The 27449-nt window shown below is 38.1% G+C and overlaps 1 protein-coding gene across 1 annotated transcript in view; it reads right to left on the reverse strand.

The window, feature by feature from the left end:
* Positions 1-24855: 24855 nt before the first annotated feature.
* LOC308640366 (ATP-dependent RNA helicase DDX1-like) overlaps positions 24856-27449 on the reverse strand; it is a gene marked incomplete at its 3' end in the record, with an annotated part of 29276 nt that continues 26682 nt past the window's right edge. The window contains exons 16-18 of the mRNA XM_081312300.1: positions 26231-26320; positions 25546-25734; positions 24856-24891 (exon numbers count right to left, since the gene is read on the reverse strand). Of these exons, the coding sequence (XP_081168426.1) occupies positions 24856-24891; positions 25546-25734; positions 26231-26320 (315 nt within the window). The remainder of the gene's footprint in view (positions 24892-25545; positions 25735-26230; positions 26321-27449) is intronic.

Here is a 27449-nt window from a genome sequence, read left to right on the forward strand (position 1 = left end):
ACTTGGCTAGTAGAGCACATTTTATTATTTTTACATATCTCTCATGTCTAGCTTATTGGAAGAAACCTCAATTCTGTCTCTACATTCAGTATGCTGCAATATTTTGTTTTGTATGAAAAATACTAAGAAATTCTTGGACCCTGGAAAGGGTTTCAGAGATTTTTAAGGGTTCACAAAACAGCTTATGATAAGGCATCTACTCAAACTTTCTAAGGAAATATAATTTGGAAGGGATGCATATCCTGAAAGATGTGGGTGACTGGTCTGCTCAAAGTAGGCATCTGCTCTGCTCTTCCTTCCTCCACTTGAGGCTATTTTCCCAAAACCTAATCCTTGTTTTATATATTGTCCTGAGTAGCCTTTTCTATTCTCTTAAATTCCAACATTGCCTGCAACAGAACAAAGTCAATCCTATAACTCTAGCTCCTACCCCCAAACCTGGTAGTCACATCTCCTTCTGAATAATGAATATTTTATTGGTATCTCAAATTCATCAAGTTCAAAGCAAAACCATTTCTCACCTTCCTTCAAGTTCTTTTAATTCTTCCCATGTCCCCTATTCAGTGGCAGTAAAAAACAGACTCCATTCTTTGTTCCTCATTCCCACTAACCTTGCACACAAAGTCAAAACTTGTTAGGATCTCCTATATGGTCTTTCATGACTGAACATTTTTAATAAAAAATTGTGTCACTCCCCTCCAATTAAAAACTCTGATGGCTTCCTTACCTATGGCAAGAGGTAGTAAGGCTCAACCTAGGGCTCCAGTCTCACCTACCCCACCAACCCTTCACACTAGTCAAAGTGTGCAGTGTTCCCTTCTCTAAACTTGTACCCTCACTCATGTTTTTCCTGACTGAACTAGCTTTAATTTCTCAAATATAGGCATAGTATGTGCACACCAAGCACAATGCAAAATGTCTTTTCTATGGCTCTTTCAAATTATGTTTGATTTCATTTTCTGATAGGCAGGGATAACCAAAACAACTGCTAAGTACTCTTTATTAGGTTTGTGTCCAAGTTTGATAACTATACTAAAAAGCATTTGGATGAAATTTACTGATTTAACTTTCTAGTTTCCCTTTCACATCCCCAAAATTCCCTGCAGTCTTCAATATTCACATAAAGTAACCCCTGAAAGCATGTGTAATCCAAATCATCACAAGCCTCTTGTGCCTTGAATCGATTAAATTATCCACACTAACTACTAATAAAAACTCCTCTGAACCACATCAGACCACAGAACAGCAGTATGAAATAAATATAACTGGTTATTGAAAAGGGACAAAACTGTTAATGCTGAACTTACCTAAATCCAGAAACTATTTAACCCAGAGCAGCCCACTAAACCAGAGTTCTCTCATTAATCTAAGCCGCATTCTGGTCCTCCATAAAATGTGATTACTTTCCCTGCAGAGTTGTATATAAACTTAAAATGATATAATACATGTAAAGTACACAATGCCTGATTAATTAACAGGTGTGTTAATATTCTGCAAACCAGTAAAACAGTTGATATAATTATTTAAAATACTCTGACAATGCTCCATTTTGTCCTATTGTATTAGATGTAAAACATCTATAAAAAATATAGTATGTAGCATTTAATTAGTATAGTGATATAATTAATTAGTATTACATTATTTCCAATGTATCTGAATGCACATGTGTCCATTTCATTGAAATATTTGCAAATTTAAAAACATGGGACTTAATGAAATAGATTAGCATAATTAAGAGTTATAGACTTGCACGTTTCTAAAACTTTTTAAATTTTGTTTAATTAAAAAAAGGCTACAGTTTCTTTTCCTAACATCAGCACTAAGTTTTCCTTCACTTGAAAATAGTTCTCACTAAAGTTCAGTCTTCAATAAAAGCTTTTCTATTTTGGTTGCTGTAGTAGTTTTCGAAAAGCCTCCATGAAATACTCAAATTGACTTGCAGTCCATATAACTTAAAAAAAGATAGTTAACCTCACTCAGGGAAACACACACACACATTAAAAATTATCCCAGGTTTATTTTTTTCACCTATTAGATCTGTAAAAACTCCAATCCAGTGATACTCCCAAACATGCTCTCACACTTGCTTATGGAAAGGTAAACTGACAGGTTACTTATGAAGGGAAGGCAATTTGGCTACATGTATTTTAACTGCAAATGATATCCAAGTTTCCATTTCTACAAACATACCTGCCCATGTGAAGCCTACATATCTATTAACAGAAGCCCAGTAAATAATGACTCATCCATGTTTGAAAAATATCCTAGATGTCCTATTAGTTCTGTCATGAGGTAGGGATGACTACATATGCCTTCTACTTTGTGAAAGAATAGGTAATATTCAGTTCCAAACAACTATAATAAAAAGAAAAAAGAAAAAGTAACTCACCTGTGTTGTCTTACCAGACCCAGTCTCGCCAACCAGCACAAATGACTGATGTCTAACAAGGATATCTGTAAACCTACCCTTGTATTCCCAAACCGGGAGCTGAAGTCGTTTCTTTAGAATATCATAGTATCGAGGTGTATGGGGTAAATTGGTGAATGGATTAATGCACTGTGGAAGTGATGTGTGTCCTGCATGTCCAGTGTGTGTTGAATGAGCAGAATGTGTCGAATGTGTTGAATGAGCCGAGTGGGTTGAATGAGCTGAGTGGGAAGCTTTCAAAGGTGGTAATCCAGCACTGATAAGCATAGCATTGGTTGAAGCTCGCAACTCCTTCTCCTTTTCTTTTTCCCTCTCCCGCTCTCGATCTCCTCTATCATGTTCTCTGTCACGATCTTTAGACCGATCTTCATGATCCCGGTCTCGATCTCGTTCTTTCCTAAGAACAAAAATTTTAGAATTCAGATTCTAAATTTTAAGCATAATGTTCGAGGCAATATTACAGTCATAAGAGCACAAATGTTCACTAACCTAATGAAAAAATTAATGTAAAATTTCAATGAATTACATAACTATTAGAAATAACAATCAAGAATTTTCCACACTCCACCATAAACTTTTTCCTTCCTTGATGATGCCTCAAATTATCTTACTACAAACTTCAACATAAGGTTAAGACATCCTAAGGAAAAAAAAAATTTCCTATTTCCACAACAGAAGTCAGAGACTGCAGCTGGAGTGGGGAAGACAGAAATAAATTGGGCAAAAGAAGACAGCCCCACAATCTTTCCTAGATTCTCCTTCAAGCTGCACTTTGCTTTAAGTTCTAATGCTAAATGAAAAGAACACAGTACAATGTTACACACAGTATCACAAGTAATACAAATATGAATTAGAGGATTATCTGCAAGTTTGTTTTCTTAATTATACTTTCCAGTACTTCCTCAATTTTATTCAGTAAGTGTATACTGCTTTACAAGAAAAACGAAAATTCTAAAACACTTTTATTCCTTTGCTTTCAGTGTCTACTCTTGCATTTAGCCTTTGGGGATAGTAAAACACTGGAAGTAAAAGGTAAATCCGCATATACTGGCCAACCATAAATGAAATAAAGCAGAATTAAAACTAGCTTCATCATTTTACCACTGTTTAAATAAAAAATGCTAAAATTATGCAGGCAGCCACTTTATTAAACTTAGGCCAGTTTTAAGTAGTCAATTATGATATCTACTTCTAGTTACTAGATTGTCCCAATACGATGATAACCTTAACTAATCTAGGTGAGGAAACCTGACAAGCAGCAAGACAAAGGGCTGTATCTGGTGGCCTCTGAGGGCCTGGTGACAGAAATAAAATAATCTTTCCTTGCTCATTTTACTAATCCACTTTATTTCAGACAAACTCCTATAGCAAAGAAGGAGTTTGTAGCAAAGAAACTTGCCACGAGGTGTTGAGACCCAGATTAAAAATAATGAGGACCAACAGGAAGCTAAATGTGTCATTGCTCCTTATTCACAATACACAAATGAGTACAAGTTTCCTGTGCTGTAAGTATCAGTAGCAGAGAAAGAGCAGTCATTCTCCATAATGGTACATCAATGGGGCAATAGTAAATTCTTGACAGACCAAAGATAAAATACTAAAACCCAGCACTGAGTCAGAATGGTCCATTTACAGAAATGGTAGGCTGACCAATCAAATCGGATCCTTTCCTTCTAAAAATATGCCATTCTATTCCATTAAAAAAAAAGACTTAAGGGGGAAAATCCTTGTTTTAAACAGGTGATTTTTTTCCTTCTTCCATTTCAATGTCCACATGCTACAGAATTATAGGGTATACAAGCTAGAAAGTTTTACTCAAAACCAAAAGAAAATGTGAAAAAATGACTAACCATAAAATGAAGTCTCACAATTCAAAATTTTAGAGTCCTGACCTATCTTTGAAATATGCTATCAACTACCTGCTTTCTTTCCCTCCTTCTACCTTATCATAGTGCTCAACATATTTAATAAGCATTCATATTAGCCCAAAATGTGGATGGGGAATAGTTTACAATTGGGCAAGCAGAAATATGCTCACCAAGTGAGAAGCACTATAGTCACAAATAATTCAGAGTAGCCATCTGAAAGATAATGGTACACATAACTAGAGTGAACTCTTTAAGAACATCTGGTCTAAATGAAAAGGATTGTTTCTAATACTCATACCATCATGGGGGAGAAAAGAAGGACCAAGAAAAGAAAATGTTTAATAAATTCCTCTTGTACTTCTCACATAATATCAGATACTTAAGATATGGACCAAAAATTCAATAGTTACAAAACTGGGGGGAAGAGGGATTATGGAAGAAGTAAACTATGTATTACATACTCTTGTAGTCCTGTGCCAACAAAGATTGGTTTTCAGAGACCAACTTCATCCATAGCTTCATTAAAAAAAAAAAAAAAAACTCTACAACACAGGAAGCAAATATCAAATACATTCTGAAGACACAAGATTAGGAGCTGACCAAGAAATGAAGGCAATCATAGTATAGAAAGAAAAGGAGTATAACCACAGGTAAGGTGTAAGCCTCAATTTATTAATTTGCATAGTGAAAAGTATTAGTAAGATTAAAGTAAGAAAGTAACAGAGAAGACTTTATAGGGTCATGGAAAAAAGGAAAGAGGCAGATGTAGAAAACAATTCAATCACCTAGAAATACTGCCTTATGGTTCAAGCTATCTATCTTCAATAGGATAGGAAGAATAAAAATTAAGTCTGTTAAGTGGGAACTTAAACCCTCTGCTTCATAAATATGTATAGGCTTGTACTTATGCATATTTTCTTTTTTAAATATGTATTTTTGTCAAGCACAAAAATTGTATGATTCTATACAATTTTTCAGCTCAATTCTGGCTCAGCACTTAAGGTAGCTATATAACAGTATTTCTTTTCTCATCTCAAAACACAGCTATTAATGCCTTGTGAGGTATTGAAAAGATTAAATGAATTAACACGAGAAAGTGTTGTCTAACTCTGAAAATGCCCAGTAAATGTTGGTTATTATTAAAGTTTTTTGTTTTTTTTTTTTAAAGTTAGAATTACCATGTTAAAGCCAGGCATGGAGGGACATGCCTGTAATCCCAGTGACTCAGGAGGCTAAGCCAGGAGGATCACAAGTTCAAAGCCAGCCTCTGCAACTTAGCAAAACCCTATCTCAAAATAAAAAATAAAAAGGGCTGGGGAAGTGGCCCAGTGGTTAAGCAGCCCTGGGTTCAATCCCTGGTATGGTGGGGGGTGGGGGGGATTTAAAATTCACAAGGGATAATAGGTATTAAAATGCTGCAAATGAAGATATAAGCTGGTCATCAAAATCAGAATATTTTGAACACACACAGTTTTTCTGGCAATCTTATTTCCACAAGCTTCCAATCCCATGAGTGTGCAAATATGTATACATAAGGATGTTCATGATACTTTTAACCTATAAAATGACAACTGGGAAACCACCTAAAAAGCAAGGAACAGGATACTGGGTAAGTTATGATATACCTTTACAAGTGGAGTACTACACAGCCAATGAAAAGGATAGTTACTGACATCTGAGCAAAACTAAAAGCACACAATAGAGATTCTACTGATATTCATATTATACTTCATAGTCATGAGTAAAAATGCCAAGACTGTCCAAAATTGTTCATCACAAAATGTTTTCCGAAGATTTCCAAGAATTTGCCTTTTCTGTTTTGTTTCTGCAACTTTCTTCACCTATCATATAGGACTGTCATAAAAATGTGTTTATACATGTAAAAAGTCTGGAAGTGTCACGTGTACATTATGTGCTCTATTTGTATTATATCAATGTATATAATAAACAACCAATGTATCGATCAGGAAATATCGAAAAGCCAACATCTAGTGTGTTTTCCACACTTCATAGAGGTTTGTTTTGTTGTTAGTAACATTATATTGAAGACTCTATAGGGTCATGGAAAAAAGGAAAGAGGCAGAATACGTAAGAGACCTATAACTTCTCCACCTGCTCCCAAACAAAAACATGCAGGAGTAAATAAACCCTTATATAGTATACGAGCAAGAACATGGATGAAATCTCCCACTAAATAAATGACCCTCCCTTTTTAGTACTAGAGAAATGGGACAATCATGTTTAACAAAAGAGTTCACAAAAGTGATATGCCTGTGCTCTCAAATACGCCTCCTAACTATCAGCACTAAAACACAACGACAACAACAACAACAACAACAACAACAAAAAACACTACAGGTTTGTTGGTCATTCAACAAGTTACTTAAAATTATCAAATGGGGGAAATTTGATATTTCACGCCTTGAGTCATAACAAACTTCAGAAGTCCACTGCTAAAGAAAACTAGCCCTGTGAGAAATAGCACTCAAATGACACAGAAGTTAGTTTGAAAACTTCCTCCAGAATTTATCCAGACCTTAAGCACTATTTCATGGATGAACTCCACAATACAGGCAAATCTCAAATATTATGGGGAATCAGAGACCCAAAAAATCCACTTAGGATATCTGTTTTGGAGCATTCACCTAAGTGTATCATGAGACTATTAATCCCAAGGAAAGCCCTTTTAAATGGTGCACATACACAATAAACCTGATGAGTCAATTCTCCAGTATACTTTGATCCAACCTGACCTCTTACTGGCGATATTAGCTGCATCTTAGCCAACGACAAGCAATTTTATTTTTAATTGAAAGGAAATCAAGAACCAAGTGTTCCCTGCTTTACCAACCTATTATAAATGTCACTAAAACAAGCTGTAATGATTCTAAGTACAGTATCAGACTGTGTGTCAGAGAGTGGAAATTCAAAAAGCAGCATTCCAGATTCCACTATAAAACTGTTAACTTGCACAATCCACTTAACTCCACCCCGTCTGCATTTCTCATTTCTTGAGTCTCCATTTCTCATTTCTTGAATGGAGTTGATTATACTCTTTTGAAAGTTGTTTCCAACTCTAAGGGTCTGTGACAGAGCTTAAACGTGCTCATGTTTTTTGAGGGAGCAGTCTAAGATGCTATGTTATTATGTTATTGTATGATTACTATACCTAATATAATTTCTAAAAAACCTACAAAAATAAAACAGCATAAATATTTCTGTATTTACAATTAAATATACGTTAGGTATCAAAAAGTACATCCCATTCTGATTTATACTCCACCTTGACAGTAAAGATTACGTGGAAAACTGATGAAATTATGCAAGGTATTTGGACATTCGAACTTTTGTTTGAGGTTTTTCTTTTTGCCTATTACCCAGAGAATTCTGCTCTTCAAGAGTGAAAACACACACTGACTGGACCAGAAAATGACTGTGATACAATTCCTCAAGTTAATTGCTAAATTCCTCGGTACCTTTAGAGAATGGCTAAGGAAAAGGAATCCGGAACCCTATGAATCTTGTATTTCTCAACCTCCACATGGCGATATTTTGCCATGAGCATGAAAACCACTTCTTGAATAAGTCTCCGTATTTCAAAAGCTCCTTCAAATAAAAACTTAGGGGGGGAAAGTATGCCTGCCAACTCCTAGCCCTAGCACCGTCTTCACCAAAGCAGGAAATAAAGGAGATGGCGGGAGAGTGGGCGGCAGACGGAAGTTTGCCTGCCGTCTACTCCGAAGTGTTTGAATGGACGGAGGAACGCGCTCTCCCGCCACGATGCGCCCCTAGGCTCCGGGACGAGGCCCCAGCCCACCAGGCAGCCTTCCTGTGCCTTCCTCCCGCAGGCCTCCGCTCCCCCTGCCCCCGGACTCCGCGCTCAACTCCCGCCACCCCCGCGCAGCCCACACGAGAACCCACGCGCTCCCCGCCCTCGCGGCCCGGCGCCGTCCCCTTCCCAGGCCCTCTCCCGGCCCTCGGCCCGGAACCCGGTGCCCTTGGGCGCGAACGCTCGCCGCGCCCTCCCCCACCCTCGCCAGGCCTCAGTCGGGAGCCGAAGCCACGAGGTCCGCGCTCCGCTCCCGCTCCGTCCAAAATGGCTCTGGCAGGCTGGGCCTGGCGGAGGCGGCGCCCTGATGGCCGCCACAGGCCTCTCCACCTGCCGACCCGGCCCCGCCATCATCCGCGGCGCCCTTGCCGGGCGGAACCGGCGCCGCTCCGCCTGGACCGCCGCTGAACGGAGCCCCAAAGAAAACAAAGGCTCGGGCTCCGCGACCTGCTCGGCCACGACCCGCTCCCCGCCCGGACCCCAACAAAGCCCGAGCCGCTGCCTCGCGCCCCAGGCCTGGCTTACCCATCGGTCCCCGCAGGCTTCTTGCCGGAGGAGTAATCCTCCCCCAGGTCCAACCGGTGCCGCTTGGACATCTTCGCACTCTTCGAGGGAGTGAGCGGTCCACACCGTGCGGCTGGAACCAGGAGCTAAAATGGCGGCGGCGAGGAGGGCTGGGCCTGCATGCGCGCTTCCACAGCGTGCGTGATGCACGCGCACGCCACCCAGAGGCGGGAACTGCGGTCCCGCCAGCCACAGGATTGGTCAGAATACGCTCCTCTCCTCCCCCCCTGTCCCTCCTCCCCGAGCTTTGAGCCAGTCGGAGCCGCTGCTAGGGCGGGGATGCGCCTGGTGGCCTTAACACTCCATTTCAACCTCTCATTTGGGAAGTTGAAAAAGTACAGTCCTAGTTAGGAAGGCTTACCCATCTGTATCTCCTAGATTTAGGAAAATCTGAGATCCGAGGAGGCTGAGAAACTGATGATGACCAAACAGCCAATAAGTGGCAAAGGCAGAATTGGAACATGGCAATGCAAATACCATCCTTCTCTTTCTAGTTCGGCGACGACAGGAATATACTTCACCTACTGAAAACAGCATGTAGAAAAGTCTCAATTGGTACTGGCACTGGAGGATTTATAAAATAACTTGCTGGGGACCAGATCCATCCCAAGGCCTGTAATTCTCTTCTGCAAGCTGGAGGAAAAGATATGGACCTCAAAGGAAGAATTTGTCAACCTGCTAGAAATTTCTCCCTTGGAACACTGCTCAGGGGATTCCCTGGCTTTGAAGATAATTCTGATTTTAGTAATGAGATGAAAGCATAGTGTATTAAGTGTTTGGTCATACTATTAAGTTCAATATAATATTCCCTGTTGAGAGCCACAGCCAAAGGGGCCCCAGCAAACTTCCAGCTGCCAGCAAACTTCCAGCTGCCGGCTGATGATTGGCTCACAGCAGCCCCAGCAACATCTAGCTGAGTGGCCCCGCCCTTCAGACTGCCAGCTGATGATTGGTTCACAGCGGCCCCAGCAACATCTAGCTGATTGGCTCCTCTGCAGTGATGTTCATTGGGCTGTTTCCCTGCCCTTCAGACTGCCAGCTGATGATTGGCTCACAGAGGCCCCAGCAACATCTAGCTGATTGGCTCCTCCGCGGAGCTGCTCATTGGGGGACTTCTTTGGCTCCGCCCACGCAACCCAGCCAATCGGCCTCAAGAACAGGAGGATTGTGGGAGGTGGAGAGTTTTGTGTGGTGTGAGAGGCTTGTGGGAAGCCGGTGGTGGCAGTTGGGCTCTGAGGGGTTTTCCCTGAGGAGCTCTTTTCTTTGGTGTTTTTAGTTCTAAAAATAAAGTTTGTTTCTTTTGACAAGTGGCTCCTGAATTGTGCCCAGCCAGACTGCGGCATTTGGTGGCTCGCACGGGGAGCGACTGAGGGTAAGTAAACTGCTCGCCCCTGAGGGCAGGGCGAGAGGATGGGTAGCCATTCTAAGATTCCTCTTTTGTTTTGCTTCATTTTTGTTTTAACTTGCCTGTCCCTGGAGAAACCGCTCACATCTGAGGAAAAACTATTTGCGTCTGAGGAAAAACTATTTGCATCTGAGGAACAGATAGGGAGAAAGGACGGATGCACATGTCAGGAGGATAGAAAGGCTGTCATAATGATTTTGTGTGGTTCCATTTTTATTTCATTCTGTCTCAGTTTTGTTTGGGGTTATCTTGTTGGGCTGTATTATAGTAGAAATACGGAATCAGCAATTAGTAAAAAACAAACCGAAAGACTGTTAAGTAAATTGTTAGAGGAAGGAGGCATCCCAGTAAAATCAAGTGCAGTCAGGGCATACGTTGATACAATACAACAATGTAGCCCATGGCTTTTTAAGGAGGAGTTGTTAGATATATCACAATGGAACCATCATGGTGAAGATTTAAAAAGAATAGAAAAGAACAACCCAGGGACTCTGCCAGTTGGCACATTGCCATTGTGGACACTCGTATCTGGTTTGCTTAGTCCAAAGCCTTCAATTCAGACAAAGGTAGAGGAAGGAGAAGACATATTGATTCAAGTAAAAGAGAAGGTCTCTCAAATTAGTCAGAAAGAGGAAAAGATTCCAGTAAAAGAGAAGGTCTTTCGAGCTAGTGAGACAGAGGAAGGAAGTTTAGAGCAGAAAAGTCCATCAGGGGAAAAGTTACAACAGGAGACTGCTAATAACACCTTTCTATCAGAGAGTGTAAGTGTCCAACCAACAGCACCACCTCTACAGGAGACTGCTACTAACAGCATTCTATCACCAGAGGGCATAAGTGTCCAATCAACAGCACCACCTCCATATGCTAGGAGGCTCCCAACCCCCGCAGTTGATAGTTGGGATCCTGAGACAGGATCTCAAGTATGCCCTGTATTTGAGGTAGGAGGGCAGCGAATTTACCAGGGTTTAAATTTCAAAACAGTGAAGGAGCTAAAAGAGGCTGTAACAACCTATGGTCCTCAAGCACCCTTCACTGTAAGCTTAGTCGAATCCATTACCAACTTAAGCATGACGCCAGCAGATTGGGCTAATATGTGTAAAGCTGTGCTAAATGGAGGACAATACCTGTTATGGAAGGTTGCCAATGAGGAATTTTGCAAGGAGACGGCTAGGCGAAATGCAGCAGCTGGTTATTCTCAGAGAAATCTAGATATGTTGTTAGGAAAGGGACCTTATGAGGATCGGCAGCAACAAATTGCATATGATCCTGGCGTATACTCACAAATTGCTGTAGATGCAGTTAAGGCATGGAAGACTTTACAAGGACATGGAGGTTTACAAGGTCAATTATCTAAGATAATACAAGGAGCCAATGAACCTTATGCTGAATTTGTAGATAGGCTTATTCAAACAGCTACCAGAGTTTTTGGGAATACAGAACAAGCAATGCCATTAATAAAACAACTGGCTTATGACCAAGCGAATCGTTGGTGCAGAGATATCATTAGACCATGGAAACAGGAAGATTTAAACACATATATTAAATTATGTAGAGACATTAATGAACAAGAGCAAGTCATGGCAGCTGCAGTAAAACAGGCTTTAGATGCCAGAGACATTAATGAACAAGGGCAAATTGTGGCAGCTGCAGTAAAACAGGCTTTATATACCAGGCCAAGAACATGCTACAATTGTCAACAAACAGGACATTTTAAAAGGAATTGCCCCATAGGAGGAGGGTTTAACAAAACTAGGTATCAAAGGAGTAGAATACCGGGTATTTGCCCACGATGCCGTAGAGGGAGACATTGGGCTAATGAATGCCGTTCTCAAACCACCATAGAGGGTACTCCATTACATTGGGCTAATGAATGCCGTTCTCAAACCACCATAGAGGGTACTCCATTATCAAAAAACGAACAAGGACAAGGTGTTTATCCACAATATCGTGGACAAAGGCATCGGGCTCCGTTGCCAAAAAATGGACAGGGGGCCCCAATGCTCCGGGGCCCCAAACCACAAATATACGGAGCACTGGAGGAACCCAGCAACCCCATCAGGGTAGTGCCCAGGACACATTGTCCATCAGATCCCTCACCAGACAAACTAGAGGGAGCGCAGGGTTGGACATCTGCGCCTCCGCCAGATCAGTACTAACTCCAGAGATGGGAGTTCAAATCATTCCCACAGGGGTAAAAGGGCCTCTTCCCAAAGGAACAGTAGGCTTATTATTGGGACGCAGCTCTTCTACTCTAAAAGGACTTTTGATAAGTCCTGGGGTAATTGATCCCGATTATGAAGGTGAAATAAAAATTATAGCCAGTTCTCCAAAGGGTATATCAGTAATTTCACCAGGAGATAGAATAGCACAGTTACTAATAATACCAAGCCTACATGATAAATTTTCCAGTCATGCTATTGAAAGAGGTTCCAAGGGATTAGGCTCCACAGGTGTAGATTGGGCTATGCTTTCTTTAAATTTAGATTCTCGCCCCATGCTAAAACTAAATATTCAAGGACATGAATTTAATGGGCTACTGGATACAGGTGCAGACCTTAGCATCATCTCTCGTCAAGAATGGCCAAAACATTGGCCATTACAACAAGCCACTCAAACGCTTCGAGGCCTAGGAGTGGCGACTAATCCCGATAGAAGCGCAATGCTATTAGATTGGAAGGATCCTGAAGGATGTGAAGGAACTATACAGCCATATGTATTGGATCATCTTCCCGTAAATTTATGGGGACGAGATGTCTTGGATCAATTAGGTTTGACATTAACAAATAACATCAATCAAAATGCACCCACTATTATGGCTATACAAGGTTTTAGGAAAAGAAAAAGATTAGAAAAACAAGAACAAGGTATAGCAGCACCAATACAATTAGATCAAGGAACAGACAGACATGGGTTGGATTTTCACAAAGGGCCACTGAGACAATAAAAATTACATGGAAATCAGAAAGACCAGTATGGGTTCCTCAGTGGCCCTTGACTAAAGAAAAGATACAAGTAGCCCATGATCTGGTCAAACAACAATTAGCGGAAGGACATATACAACCTTCTGTATCTCCCCATAATACTCCCATTTTTGTCATCAAAAAGAAATCTGGTAAATGGAGATTATTGCAAGATCTAAGAGCCATTAATAATGAAATGGTCATTATGGGACCTGCTCAATCAGGGATTCCTCAATTGTCTGCTTTGCCAAAAACTTGGTATGTTTTAGTTATAGATATTAAAGATTGTTTTTTTTCAATTCCAATCCATCCTGAGGATAGTCCACGTTTTGCATTTACTATCCCTGCACTGAATCATGAAGGTCCCGATCAGAGATATGAATGGAAAGTACTCCCTCAAGGGATGGCTAACAGCCCAACTATGTGTCAAATTTATGTTAACAAAGTAATCCAGCCACTTAGAAATCAAAATCCTGAACTACAAATATTTCACTATATGGATGATGTATTATTAGCACACAAAGATAAAAACACATTGCTAGAATGTTATGCCACACTTACAAACTTATTAAAAAATTATAATCTAGAGATAGCAATAGATAAAGTACAATTAAATTTTCCAATTAATTATTTAGGAGTTCTATTATCCTCAACCATGGTCCATCCACCAAAACTTCAAATACGAGTAGATCAACTCAAATCACTTAATGACTTTCAAAAGTTATTAGGAGACATAAATTGGATAAGACCTTATCTAGGTATTCCAACAGGAGAATTGGGACCTTTATTTGATATCCTAAAAGGTCCATCAGATCCAAATTCACCCCGAATGTTAACACCTGAAGCAAGAAAGGCATTAAAAATCATTGAAACATATATGGAAAATATGCATTTGGATAGAATTGATATAAGTTTGCCTTTATTATTTATTGTACTACCAACAAAAAATATTCCTACAGGAGTATTTTGGCAAGAAGGTCCATTATTGTGGATACATTTATCTTATTCTCCTAACACTATTCTTACTAGGTATCCTGAGGCTGTAGGACAATTAATACTCAAAGGAATAAAAACAGCAAAGGGAGTATTTGGAATTTCTCCCAATAAAATTATTACTCCATATACTATGAATCAAATTGATGAATTAGCTAATGAGTTAAATACTTGGGCAATAATCATGTGCAAATCTAATGTTTCATTTGATAACCACTTACCATCTAATCCTTTATTGTCTTTTTGGTCATTGCATCCTGTAATTTTTCCAAAAATGACAAGAAAAACACCTATCATGAATGCTCCAAATATATTCACTGATGGGTCAAATAATGGTACAGCAGCAATAGTTACACCTGATCAAACTTTTACATTTTTAGTACCCAAACAATCAGCTCAAAAGGTAGAGCTTAATGCAGTATTACAAGCTTTTGTGATGTTTAAAGATTCTGTATTTAATTTATTTTCTGATAGTCAGTATATAGTTAATGCTATAATATCCCTTGAAGATGCTGGTAGGATTTCCCCTTCTTCTACTGTTTTCTCTTTGTTTTCCACTATACAAAGTTTAATCTGGGACAGAAAAGATCCATTCTTTATAGGACATATCAGGGCACATACAGGATTGCCTGGAGCCCTTAGTTTGGGCAATGATTTAGCAGATAAAACTACACATGACATACATATTTTCTCTACACTAGAAGAAGCTATAAATTTTCATAAAAGGTTCCATGTCAATGCTAATACTTTACAAAAGCGTTTTAAAATAACTAAGGAACAAGCTAGACAAATAATAAAACAATGTCAAAATTGTGTGACCTTTTTACCACAAGTTAATCTTGGAGTCAATCCTAGAGGATTGATACCTAACCATATTTGGCAGATGGACGTCACACATTTGCCAGAATTTGGAAAATTAAAATATTTGCATGTTACAGTTGATACTTCTTCTGGATTTTTGATGGGCTCCCTTCATGCCGGAGAAAAAACTAAAGATGTTATAGCTCATTGCTTACAAAATTTTGCCACTGTGGGCGTTCCAAAACAGTTAAAAACAGATAATGCCCCTGGTTATACTTCTACCTCTTTTAAACAATTTTGCTCATCATTTGGCATTACTCATGTAACAGGAATCCCATACAATCCACAGGGACAAGGCATAGTTGAAAGAGCTCATCAAACTATTAAAATGTACTTATTAAAGCAAAAAGACGGAATTGGGAAGGGGTATATATTCCCCAAAGATAAACTTAAAATAACCCTTTTTACTCTAAACTTTTTAAATTTGGATTCATCAGGACTTAGTGCTGCAGAAAGGCATATGTGTCCAAAAAATGTACATAAGCCCAAGGTACTTTGGAAAGATATTCTAACAGGACAATGGAAAGGTCCTGACCCAGTAATTGTCTGGAGTCGGGGGTCTGTTTATGTGTTTCCACAGGAAGAACAACAGCCGATTTGGATTCCAGAGAGATTAACCAAGGTCCTGACCCAGTGATTGTCTGGAGTCGGGGACCTGTTTGTGTGTTTCCACAGGAAGAACAGCAGCCGATTTGGATTCCGGAGAGATTAACTAAAGTCCTGACCCAGTGATTGGAGTCGGGGGCCTGTTTGTGTATTTCCACAGGGAGAACAGCAGCCGATCTGGATTCCAGAGAGATTAACTAAAGCGATTTCTACAGACCAAAAAGAAGATGATTTGGCTCAAATCCATAACAGCTGATATCCAAAACTCCAATTTGGCTATCCTTACATCTGCGACAGAACCAGGATGCTTTTTTCAATATCTATTTTATTATTGCCCTTTCCCATATCATAAAGTTCTATTTTGTTTTTTGAGCTCATACAGACCTAGGTTAATGTTTTGCTGATCATTTTTGACTATAGAGTTTTTAAACATTGCAATGGAGATTTCACCTGTAAAAAGTTATAAGGCCTTTATTATTATGTTATGTGTTGTATGTATTATATTATGTGTGCACACTTGTGTTTTGTGTTATATGTTTGAATGTACGTATGTCCATATATCATATATGATGAGCGCTCATGAAAAAATGGATCCAAATATTTTTTTTTTAATTCACGTGATTTAAATGGTTTAATTTAAATTGGGTAAATAACTATTAAGAATTGTTTTAATATGTAAACAAAAAAGGAGGTTAACAGATCTGTTTGTTTACTTTCACCTTTCCTTTTCATTATATTTAATAATTCTCTTCAAGATAATATAAATTGTTAAGAAAATTGTTTTCTTTTCTCTTCAAGATAATGTAAATTGTTAAGAAAATTGTTTTCTTTTAGTGCCTTCTGGAATGTTACATAATTTTTTCTTTAGCCATTATTGCCAGAATTCCTATCTTCATCCCAGTGCCGGTGAAGACAAAGATAAAACTAATCTACAGCTTCTGCAATAGCCATCACTGAACTGCTTGCAGAACTTGCCTAGACTGTGCAGAACTTGCAGAACTTGCCTAGACTTGCCTAGACTATGCATTGTGAACTATCTGTTGGTGCAGCGACTTGTGGTGGTGTTGGGGTATTTTTGCTGATGATGTCATTGGTGGTACAATTTTTCCAACAAGAGCCATCAATTGGCTTGGTGTATCTTCCTCCCTTCTGCTTGTCATGACAAAGACCTCTCCACAGGTGTGGCTGTATACTGGACCGGTAGTCAATGACGGGTAAGATCCAATTACAATGGTACCAACCTAAGACAGGAGGCTGACGCCCTGAGGTCAGCTCATCCGAAGACGGGTAAGGACCATATGTAGTATTGGACAACCTAAGGCAGGCACGGTCCCCAAGCCACATGCTTGTTGTTTAAACAGAGAGGGGGAGATGTTGAGAGCCACAGCCAAAGGGGCCCCAGCAAACTTCCAGCTGCCAGCAAACTTCCAGCTGCCGGCTGATGATTGGCTCACAGCAGCCCCAGCAACATCTAGCTGAGTGGCCCCGCCCTTCAGACTGCCAGCTGATGATTGGTTCACAGCGGCCCCAGCAACATCTAGCTGATTGGCTCCTCTGCAGTGATGTTCATTGGGCTGTTTCCCTGCCCTTCAGACTGCCAGCTGATGATTGGCTCACAGAGGCCCCAGCAACATCTAGCTGATTGGCTCCTCCGCGGAGCTGCTCATTGGGGGACTTCTTTGGCTCCGCCCACGCAACCCAGCCAATCGGCCTCAAGAACAGGAGGATTGTGGGAGGTGGAGAGTTTTGTGTGGTGTGAGAGGCTTGTGGGAAGCCGGTGGTGGCAGTTGGGCTCTGAGGGGTTTTCCCTGAGGAGCTCTTTTCTTTGGTGTTTTTAGTTCTAAAAATAAAGTTTGTTTCTTTTGACAAGTGGCTCCTGAATTGTGCCCAGCCAGACTGCGGCAATTCCCTTTCTCAGGATTTGAAATAATGGCATCTGTTATGCAAACTATTGGGAACAGTCTCTGTAAGGGAAGCACAGAGGAAAACCCTTTGTACTGTATTTTGGTTTTCCTTTTTTATAAAAGCTTTTGTTAGTTTTTTAATTTGTTCTTTTAAGATATACATGACAGTAGAGTATGTTTAATAACTAACAAATTCAGTGTCATATGTAGTAGGAAGTATTATAATTCAGACTAAACCCAATGGATGAGATATGCATCTTCTCTTATCCCCTGCCATTTTTCAGTGGGGGAGGGGGAGCTGAAAATACATATTCCCTACAATTAGGCATTTTCCTTGCTATATTAGCCCTCTTTGCTGAGTTTTCTAGTTTTATTTTGTAAAATATTGCTATTTCTTGAAAGAATTGCTTGAGCAATTATAATTTTCACTGTACCTTTGTTTTTTAAAAAAATCTAGTTTATGAGGTTCCAAGCACATTAAATATTAATTTGTAATGGCAAATAAAATAAACAACACAAGATGAATACATAATACAATAATTTTATCAAAGTTTACAAACAAATGCACAGACAGACACACATCTTCATGGATAAAATGACTAGAAGACATATAGCAATATTCGTGGTGGTCAAGCTGAATGGTTTGGGTTGTAGTGACTTTTTTATTCATTTCTTCATATTTTCCAAATAATCTAAATTAGACATGTATTATTTTTATATTAAAATGCATTTTAGTTTTCAAAAGTAAGTAACTATTAGTAAGAAATCTATATGTATACCTCTAAGTTATGCTATTTTTTAGTTGTTGACTCTACAAATAAATGAGTTTCAAATTTATACTGTATGAATTTCCAAAAAGAATTTATTTTTAAATGAGCACATGAACATAAAATGTATATAAAATAAACTTGAGGGCTAAAATGGTAAAACAGACATGTTTAAATCCAGCATTAAAATTAACAATAGAACATTCTATCAGTACATTGACTATTGTCTCTGATCTCAATCTTCTTCCAACCTGTCATGACAGTTCTTTATCTGTTTTTTCCATATAAATTTTAGACCTAAATTATCAATTTTCAGAAAAATCTCTGTTGATTGAAATTGAATTATATCTGTAAATCAAATTCATAAAAATGTCAGTTTGTGAAATTGATTTTTCCTATCCAATCACATTTAGGCTTCTTTTATTGCCTTTCAATAAAATTTTATAATTTGTAACATAGATGCTGCACATCTTTGGTTGGATTAATTCCCAGACATTTTATGATATTTTCTAACTACTTTTTACTTGTATTTCTAAAAATTCAGTCTTGTTAGTCTTTACATTATAACATTTAGGACTTTGGTAGTTTATTTTATTTTTTTCGTTTAATCTGTCATTTACTGAAATGTGTTAAACATTTTACTTTATTCCATGGGTTTATCAATGACTGTGGGTAATTCTGCCAAGTTTTGAAAGTTATTTAAGAGATATAAATTTGTAATCATCATGTTCTCTTAGGAAATTGAAACTTTTGTCAGTAAGTAGTCAGTTTTCTCTCTAGCAATATATTTTTGCTGTTGAGTCTAATTTGTCATTATTATAGCCACGACAGTTTGTTGTTCTTTTCTGTGGGCAGGGGAAAGGTAGAGAGATAGTAAGTATTTGCTGTATATGCTTCTTGCTGTCATCTTTGGACTTTCCCGTGTCCTTAAGTTTAAGGTGCAGATCTTAAAAATAGCACAGCACTGTATTAATTTACTTACTTTTCATAAATCTAGCAATCTTTCTCTTATACGTGTTAAGTATATTTCACTTTTATCTTTTGTGATATTTTATATGTATTCCCATAACTTTGGGCCTTATTTTGGTTTGTTCCTTTCCCCCATTCTAATATTTTCTCTCCACTGTTTTGATAATTGTATTTGTACAGCTCATTTTTAGTAATTCTATAGCTTTTACCTTTATACTTAATGAAGTATGCAGCATATTAATGAATCTACCTTCTTCCTGAGTAATAGAGATGCTTTAGGTCTGATTGCATCACACAATTTTTATGACAATTTTGTCTAATATTTTATTTCTACTTATTCTTAACCTCATAACTTAGATATTGATTGATTGATTGATTGATTGATTATCTGGACTTCCTGTGTGGGATGGATATTTTTCAACAATTTTTGAAGCTGCCAAATATTATCTCATCAAATATTGCCATATCTCCTTTTCTCTATTATTTCCTTCCTAAAGTCTAGACAAACATGTTAGACATTTTTACTTTATTCTTAGTTTTAATTCACATCACAATTTACACTCATTTTTTTCTGTGCTAAGTTTTGGATCCTTTGTTTACTACTTCAGCTCTCCAAACTTTCTTGAACTAATCTTTTCAATCTGCTCCTTAACTTATCCATTGAGTTTTAAATTTCAATTATCATTTTTTACTTCTAGAGTTTCACTGATTCTTTTTCAAGTCTTCTGGTCTTCTATAAATCTTTATTTATGATCTATAGTTTCTCTTTTATTTCTCTTAACTTATTATACATGGTTGATATTTTGTGCCAATAATTGTAGACGTGTGTCTTTCTGGGTCTGAGTTTGCTGTCTTTATTCTTGATTCTGTTTACACTCATGAGAAGCTTCTGAATTTATATTTTGTGTCTATGAATTTCCATTAGCGTCTGTAAACAAGTCAAGATGGCGCCTGGCATTTTGCCAGGGGGAGTGGTTTGTGAAGTAACGCCAGCGAACCAATAAGTGTGGAGATTCCTTATTGGTTGACTGCTGTATCTAGTTTATGTTAATTAAGATATGCTGTGTGGAATGTATATATACCCCTCCTGTCCTACAATAAACGGCTCCCACTCCTGTTGTATCAATGTACACAAGTTGTTTGTCACCCCCCGGGTTATTTTGCTACAGCCGGACTGCGGCAAATTTCAACTGTCAATTTATGTTTCTTACACCTTTAATTTGAAGTTTTGAGAACCCTTGGTTGAATGAATGTTTTTTAAAAGAGGATGAATATTAGTACCTATGGAGTGTTATGGACTAAATGGTGTCCTCCCCGCCCAAAATTTGTATGTTGAAACCCTAGTCCAATGAGAAATTTGGAAAAAGGGCCCACAGGGAAGTCAAGTTAAATGAGGTTGTAAGGGCAGATTCCTAATCCAATAAGAAGAGGAATAGTGTACATTTTATAGCTTGCAAAAGTGGTTAGAATACTTGTTAAAGTACAAATAATTTAAGTAGGTTTAATTCTTTGTTAAATTAACCTATTGTGAACCGATATGTAAAAAGTCATATTACTTTCAGTCAATCGAGACCTAATAATAAAAATACTAATGCATACACACACAAATATTTGATATTTCTTAATTAGATTCTAGATAAAATTTCTTTAAAACATTCAATATCTTTAGAAAACTTTAAACAATGTATTAACCACCATTTCTTTCTTTAGTGACTGAGAGTTTAAGAAATGTAAATGTTTTAATTTGATTTTTCTTAATTTTATTTTAAATTTTTAATTATATGCTATTATCAATTGTAAACCAGTGTTTTATAGCATATAATAGCATGCATATGCTATCTTTTTAACATATTTTTCCTTTGGTATATATGTTATTAATATACTCAACATATAATTCTTAAGGATCTCTCCTCTTTACTATAATAATATTTTAAATAATAATTTACAGCCATTAACAATAATTTAAAATAGCTGTCTCTAATTGTCTATCTATATGTTAAGCAGAGAGAATTCTAGGGATAATAAGAAGATATATAAAACATAATTGTAGCCTATTTTCTGTGATGAAATATATTTGACTTCCATTTCACTTCATTTAAGAAAGAAACCAAGTACAATTATTTCATCTGTTACTAGAACATTCCTCATACACAGTCAGAAAGAGTGACTTGTAATCCTCTCAGATACCCCATGACTGAGGAACTGTTATTTTCATCTCACAGGTGAAGATCTAAACATCAGAGTAGTTCATCAGCTTAGGAAGGTGACACAGCCATTCAGTGACAATATGGGGATTCACCCCCAAGTCCGTGGGACTCCGAAAACCTCGATTTACCACTCCCTTGTTATTATAAAAACACTGCACTCAACACCGTTGGTGATAGAGTTAGCAGTACTCAAGCAAATTCATGGCTAGTCATTATGTAGACAGAAGAAATTACAGAGTCCTTGAGACCAAGCTGGTCCAGTTGACTTGGAAAATACAGGGTAGTGGAAAACATTCCTGCTGCTGAAGTCAAACTATAAAGCCTTTGCAGAGACTTGCTTTAAGAGAGTCACTAAAAGAATTGCTAGCCAGCACAGTAGCACAAACCTGTAATCCCACCAGCTGGGAAGGCTGAGGAAGGAGAACCAAAGCCAGTCTCAGCAACTTAGCCAGGCTCTAAGCTCCAAAGTGAAATCCTGTCTCTAAATAAAAAGGGCTGGGGATGTAGCTCAGTGGTTAAGCATTATTGGGTTTAATCCCTGTTTAAAAAAATAAAAAGTTGGCTACATTGGGTAAATAGAGCAATGGTTAAAAAAACAAAACACATCTTTCTTTATTACACACAAGAGGACACCCAACAGGCATAAAAGAAGTGCACAGAAGAGCCAGGAGAATCTTAGAAAAATGTGAAGAATGCCCCCAAAAGACGGTGAATAATATGTAAAGCTGGGGAATAAGACTCTATTTATGATTGGGCTTGGGTTGTGGCTCAGCAGTAGTATGCTCGCGTAGCACATGAGAGGCACTGTGTTCGAGCCTCAGCACCACATGAAAATAAATAAATAAAGTTATTGTGTCCAACCACAACTAAAAAAAAAAATTTAAAAGAAGACTCTATTGATGGCTAAGAGCATCTATGTAGCAAAATCACTCCTTAAAAGAAGTCCAGATACATCAGGTGTGGTGGCATCTGCCTTTAATTCCAGTGGCTCCTGAAGCTGATTGCAGGAGGATCACAAGTTCAAAGCCAGCCTCAGGAACTTAGTGAGGCTCTAAACAACTTAGTGACACCCTGTCTCAAAGTAAAAACGGCTGGGGATGTGGCTCAGTGGTTAAGCAATCCTGGGTTCAACCTCTGGTACCAAAAAAACAAAAAAAACAAAAACAAAAAAATGAAAGCCAGGAAAAATAAGAAACTGAGGCTCTTAAGAGAAAGGAAACAGTAACACTTTCCTGGAACAAGTGAGCAAAAAGTAAAGAAGGGGGAGGCTTGCAAAATAGGTTCTGAACATTATTTAAGCCTCTGGTTCAGAGTTTTAAAATACAACAAATTGTATTTTAAATGCCTTTAAGAAATTTATCTTATGCCTGCTAATCTTTAAAATATATATATATAAGTTTTTCAGCTAGGTTCAGTGGTACATTCCTATAATCCTAATGGCTCTGGAGGCTGAGGCAGGAGGATTGCAAGTTCAAAGCTAGCCTAGGCAACTTAAGAAAGCCCTAAGTAACTTGGTAAGGACCTATCTCAAAATTTAAAATAAATAAATAAATAAAAAGGGCTGGGATGTGGCTTAGTGGTTAAGCACTTCTGGGTTCAATCCTAGTATAAAAAAACCCCAGGATTCTCATGAAAGAGATAGAAAAATATATGTTAAGGAGCAAGGGTATTGTGAAAAATTCTACAATAATTATAATACGAGAGGCAGAAACTGTCTCAGCTTGACTGACATCTCTTCCAGGTAGCAGACATGTCCCAGAGCACTAGGTAAGTAAAAGTGCATTCAAATTTTCTAGTGAAAGAACTCCATGTTCCCCTTTGGAGGGAAAAGTAAATATCTGCTTTTTTAAAAACCAATGCCCATCATTTACTCTGGTCCTCTTAGATTATCTCTTTGGGCCCATTAGCTCAGTTATGAAGAGTGCCATTAATAATAAGGTAGCACCACAGATAATGAGGACAAAGGAGCAAGTTCCCGTGAGTCTACCCTGGAAAGATAATCTACAAATGAATTTGGCATTACTGACAGCTCCAACCTCACTCAGCAGTTGAAACAAAGCATACAATGATTGGGTGGCAATGAAGGGAAACAAAGAGGAGATAAAATGATGATGTACTAAGCTAGAGAGATATCATATAATAGAGAGAGATGAATAAGAGGTATGGGGGGCAGAGAAAGACAACCATGTTTGACAATGGGGGAGGCACAGCAATCATGAAAAGGGGTGTATCACAGAATGGCTATCAGGAAGCTCATTAGGAAAAAGAGAGTGAGACAGAAAAAAAAAAATAAAGACAATTGCTATCACTTAGGTTTTACAGCACAGAGAATAGCAGAGCACAAGGGAGCACGCTGTGAAGGCTAGATTGTACCACATAACCCATCTGTGCCCAGCTCTGGCCAGGCCCTTTCCCAGATGGAGTCTTACCTACCACTTGGTCCATAGCCTTTTGCTACAATAGAGGGGCCTGAAAACAGAGAAGTTCCAGAAAACTCAAGGGTCCCTCTGGTACTAGATAAAAATAAGGCAATAATCAGAGAGAGAAGAGAGGAGAGAGGAGAGGGAAGAGGGGAGAGGAGAGAGAAGAGAGGAGAGAGAGAGAGAGGAGAATGGAGAGAGAGAGAGAGGAGAGAGGAGAGAGAGAGAGATGGTGCTGAACTGTTTCCCCAAGAAGACACACTAAACACGTGATCCTCAATACTTTCAATGTGACCTTATTTGGACACAAAGTCTTAGCAGATGTTAAGATGTGGTCACAATAGATTTTGGTGGACCCTATATCTAATGATGGGTGTCTTTCTAAGAGAAAGAAGGAAAAGATTTGGATACAGAGACACATGTGTAAGAAGGACACGTGATGACCTGGAGTCTTACAGCTGAAAGGAAGGAAGGTCGAGGACTGCCACGGGCCACCAGAAACCAGGAGGGAGGCTTTGCTGGAGCCCTCATGGAAACATGGTTTCTGTCCTCCAAAATGTTCAGAGATACCCTCATGTTATTTAAGCCAACTGGGTCCATGGTGCTTTGTTACAGCAGCTCTATGGAACTGATGCACAGGGAGAGGTAGAGAGCTTAGTGAAGACTTAGGCAATAAGCATAAGAATGCAAATCCATTTTCCTTCCCTCACAATTAACTTCTCCTGCAAGCGAGGTCATAAACTGTCTCAGGGTCACCTTCAGAACAGTTAGTAGCAACTCTGTCAACAAGCTGCTTTTGAACACTTTTGGTTTTTCACACTGATGAACATAAAGTTGTTTGAGTATAGACCTGCCATCCTTGTATATTTATCTACAGGTAGAATAGATAATGTACTAATAATCTAACAATTATTAATCAGTATAATGAAACCAAAATGGTAATTAATAATGAGTGGATGAGTAAAGGAACAGTTTAACTACCACCCCTATATTTATTAGTGATAATTTTTCTCACAAAGTTGATACTATGTGTTGTTAGTACAGGTTGAGCATCCCTAACATGAAAATTCAAAGTCAGAAATGTTCCAGAATCTGAACATTGATATAATGCTACAAGTGGAAAATTCCACACTTAACATGCAATGGGTAATACTACAAATGCAGGTACACTACTCATTCATGGCTGATGGGAGGAAAGACCAAGGTCTTACCTCTTTTTTTTAATATTTATTTTTTAGGTGTAGATGAACACAACACAATGTCTTTATTTTTTATGTGGTGCTGAGGATCGAACCCGGGTCCCACCTGTGCTAGGCGAGCACTCTACCGCTGAGCCACAATCCCAGCCCACAAAAGTAATTTTATATACAGAGAAATATAAAGGATGACATTTATTACTTTAACATTTATTTAGTGCCTTTTCAAAGGCCTAAGGTTTACACTTAATGTCTTGAACTTCTCTTTTCTTTGGTACAAAATCTGATTGGCTTAAGCAGCACTAAAGAGTCCAAGGCTAACTAATTTATGAGTTGCTTTATTCTACACAAATACTAATATTTTTTTATAGAGTGAGAGAGAGAGAGAGACAGAGAGAGAGAGAGAGAGAATTTTTTAATATTTATTTTTTAGTTATCGGCGGACACAACATCTTTCTTTGTATGTGGTGCTGAGGATCGAACCCGGGCCGCACGCATGCCAGGCAAGCGCGCCACCGCTTGAGCCACATCTCCAGCCCCACAAATACTAATATTATAAAGTGCTTACTCTAATGTGGTTTTTTCCTAGCCTTTCCCAGAGTCTGTCAGTTTTGGGATTCACTGGGACAACAACATGGTGTACAGTATCTGGAACAGAATCTTCTCCTTTTAAATCAACCCATGTGGGAAAATGCATTATTTTCTCAGAGAGTTTCTTTACATCAAAAGAATGCAAAGTAGCAGAGCAAACAATCACCTAAGAATAAGAAAATACAAATTCCTCAAGGACTTAGAAAAACTAAGTAATATAAAAAGTTTTTAAAAATCAAGAATCACAGGTTACTATTTATCCTACTCCCCCAAGAGCCTCTCCCTCTCAAATGCTTCTAAAGGGAACAAGATGAGAAAAATAAGAGCAATATTTTCTGAAATAATTTCTAAGGAGGCAATTGTTTTTCAATAGCTGAAGTTATTTCTCCTTAAAACAAGAAGCAGTACTAATAATCTGGAAAATAAACCCAAAATGCTCTGTAAGGTTTTTTGAACTTGTAGTCTTCTGTAACATCTAAGAAATTTCCTCAAATTTCTAAAAGCAGCTTTTAAGACTGTTACCTTTGTGTATACTATTTAGTCCAATAACAAAGAAAATGTTTTATAAATAGTTAATCAGAAAATATTAAAACAAAAAAATTTTTGATTTTTCATTAACAGTTGACTACATGTATTTAAAAACTGTATTAGTCATTTCATACCTGAAGTCTTTTTCCATCTGAGGTAATCTGAGGAATTTGACTGTGCATTCTATTTATAAAATCAGAATAACCTTGAGAAAGAAGTCCATCCTGCAGGACAAGCAAAGAAAAACAAGTTTTAATCCACACTGAAACCTTTCTTTTCTAAATCAAATTTAAAGGCAATAAAACCATATACATACATATCCCTTTATTTTTCAAGTGATTGTTTTTATTGTCTGCAGTACTGGCAATTGAATCCAGGGGTGCTCTACCACTGAGCTACACCCCCAGCACTATATATTCTGTCACAAGGTCTAAGTTGCTGGGGCTGGCTTCAAATGTGAAGTCCTTCTGCCTTAGCCTCTTGAGTCTCTAGAATGACAGGCATGCATCATTGCACCTGGCTTATCTTTATTGGATATTTACAGACAATTCATACATTCAACTTCAAGTTCTTTGTTACTTACACATGAAAATCTACAATAAACAATCCAAAACCATAGTCTAGTATTTTAGAATGACTACAAGAGTTAATACCTCCTAACACATGTCCTTAAGACTATGACTTTTATATAAAAAATTAAAAAGCCAGGGCTAGGGGTATCGCTTAGTGGTAGGAGCACTTGCCTGGCATGCTCAGGGCACTGAGTTCAATTTCCAGCACTGCAAAAATAAAAATAAAAAGCAAAGCCCCAGTGTTAGAAAACTAGTTCAAGCTATCCTAAAAATAATTTGGAAGAATGCCTCAAAAGCCTCAAATACACTTATGTTCTTCCAGATGGTCCACATTTTGTAACTATGACAAAGAAATAGTTGAAGTAAATAATAAATCTACCTACATAATTAGTAATGAAAGTGGTTTAATAAACCATGAAGTAGTTTCTTTTTTTTAAATATTTATTTTAGTTGTAGGTGTACACAATGACCTTTATCTTATTTTTATGTGGTGCTGAGGATCAAAACCAGAGCCTCATGTGTGCTAGGTGAGTGCTTTACCACAATCCCAGCCCCATGAAGTATTTTCATAATAGATCATTACATAGCCTTCAATTTTTTTATAAATAATGACATGAAATATGACATGAAATATTCATACAATTAAAAATTCCCAAATTCCTTAAATTTTGATTTCAACTATTGCAAATAATACAGTCATCACTCAGTATCCACAGGTGTTTGGCTAGGACCCCCATCAGATAGCAAAATTCATGGATATGCTAATCCCTTATATAAAATG

This window comes from Spermophilus citellus (genome assembly GCF_964194105.1).
Source record: "Spermophilus citellus genome assembly, contig: SCAFFOLD_114, whole genome shotgun sequence".
NCBI classification, from domain to species: domain Eukaryota; kingdom Metazoa; phylum Chordata; class Mammalia; order Rodentia; family Sciuridae; genus Spermophilus; species Spermophilus citellus.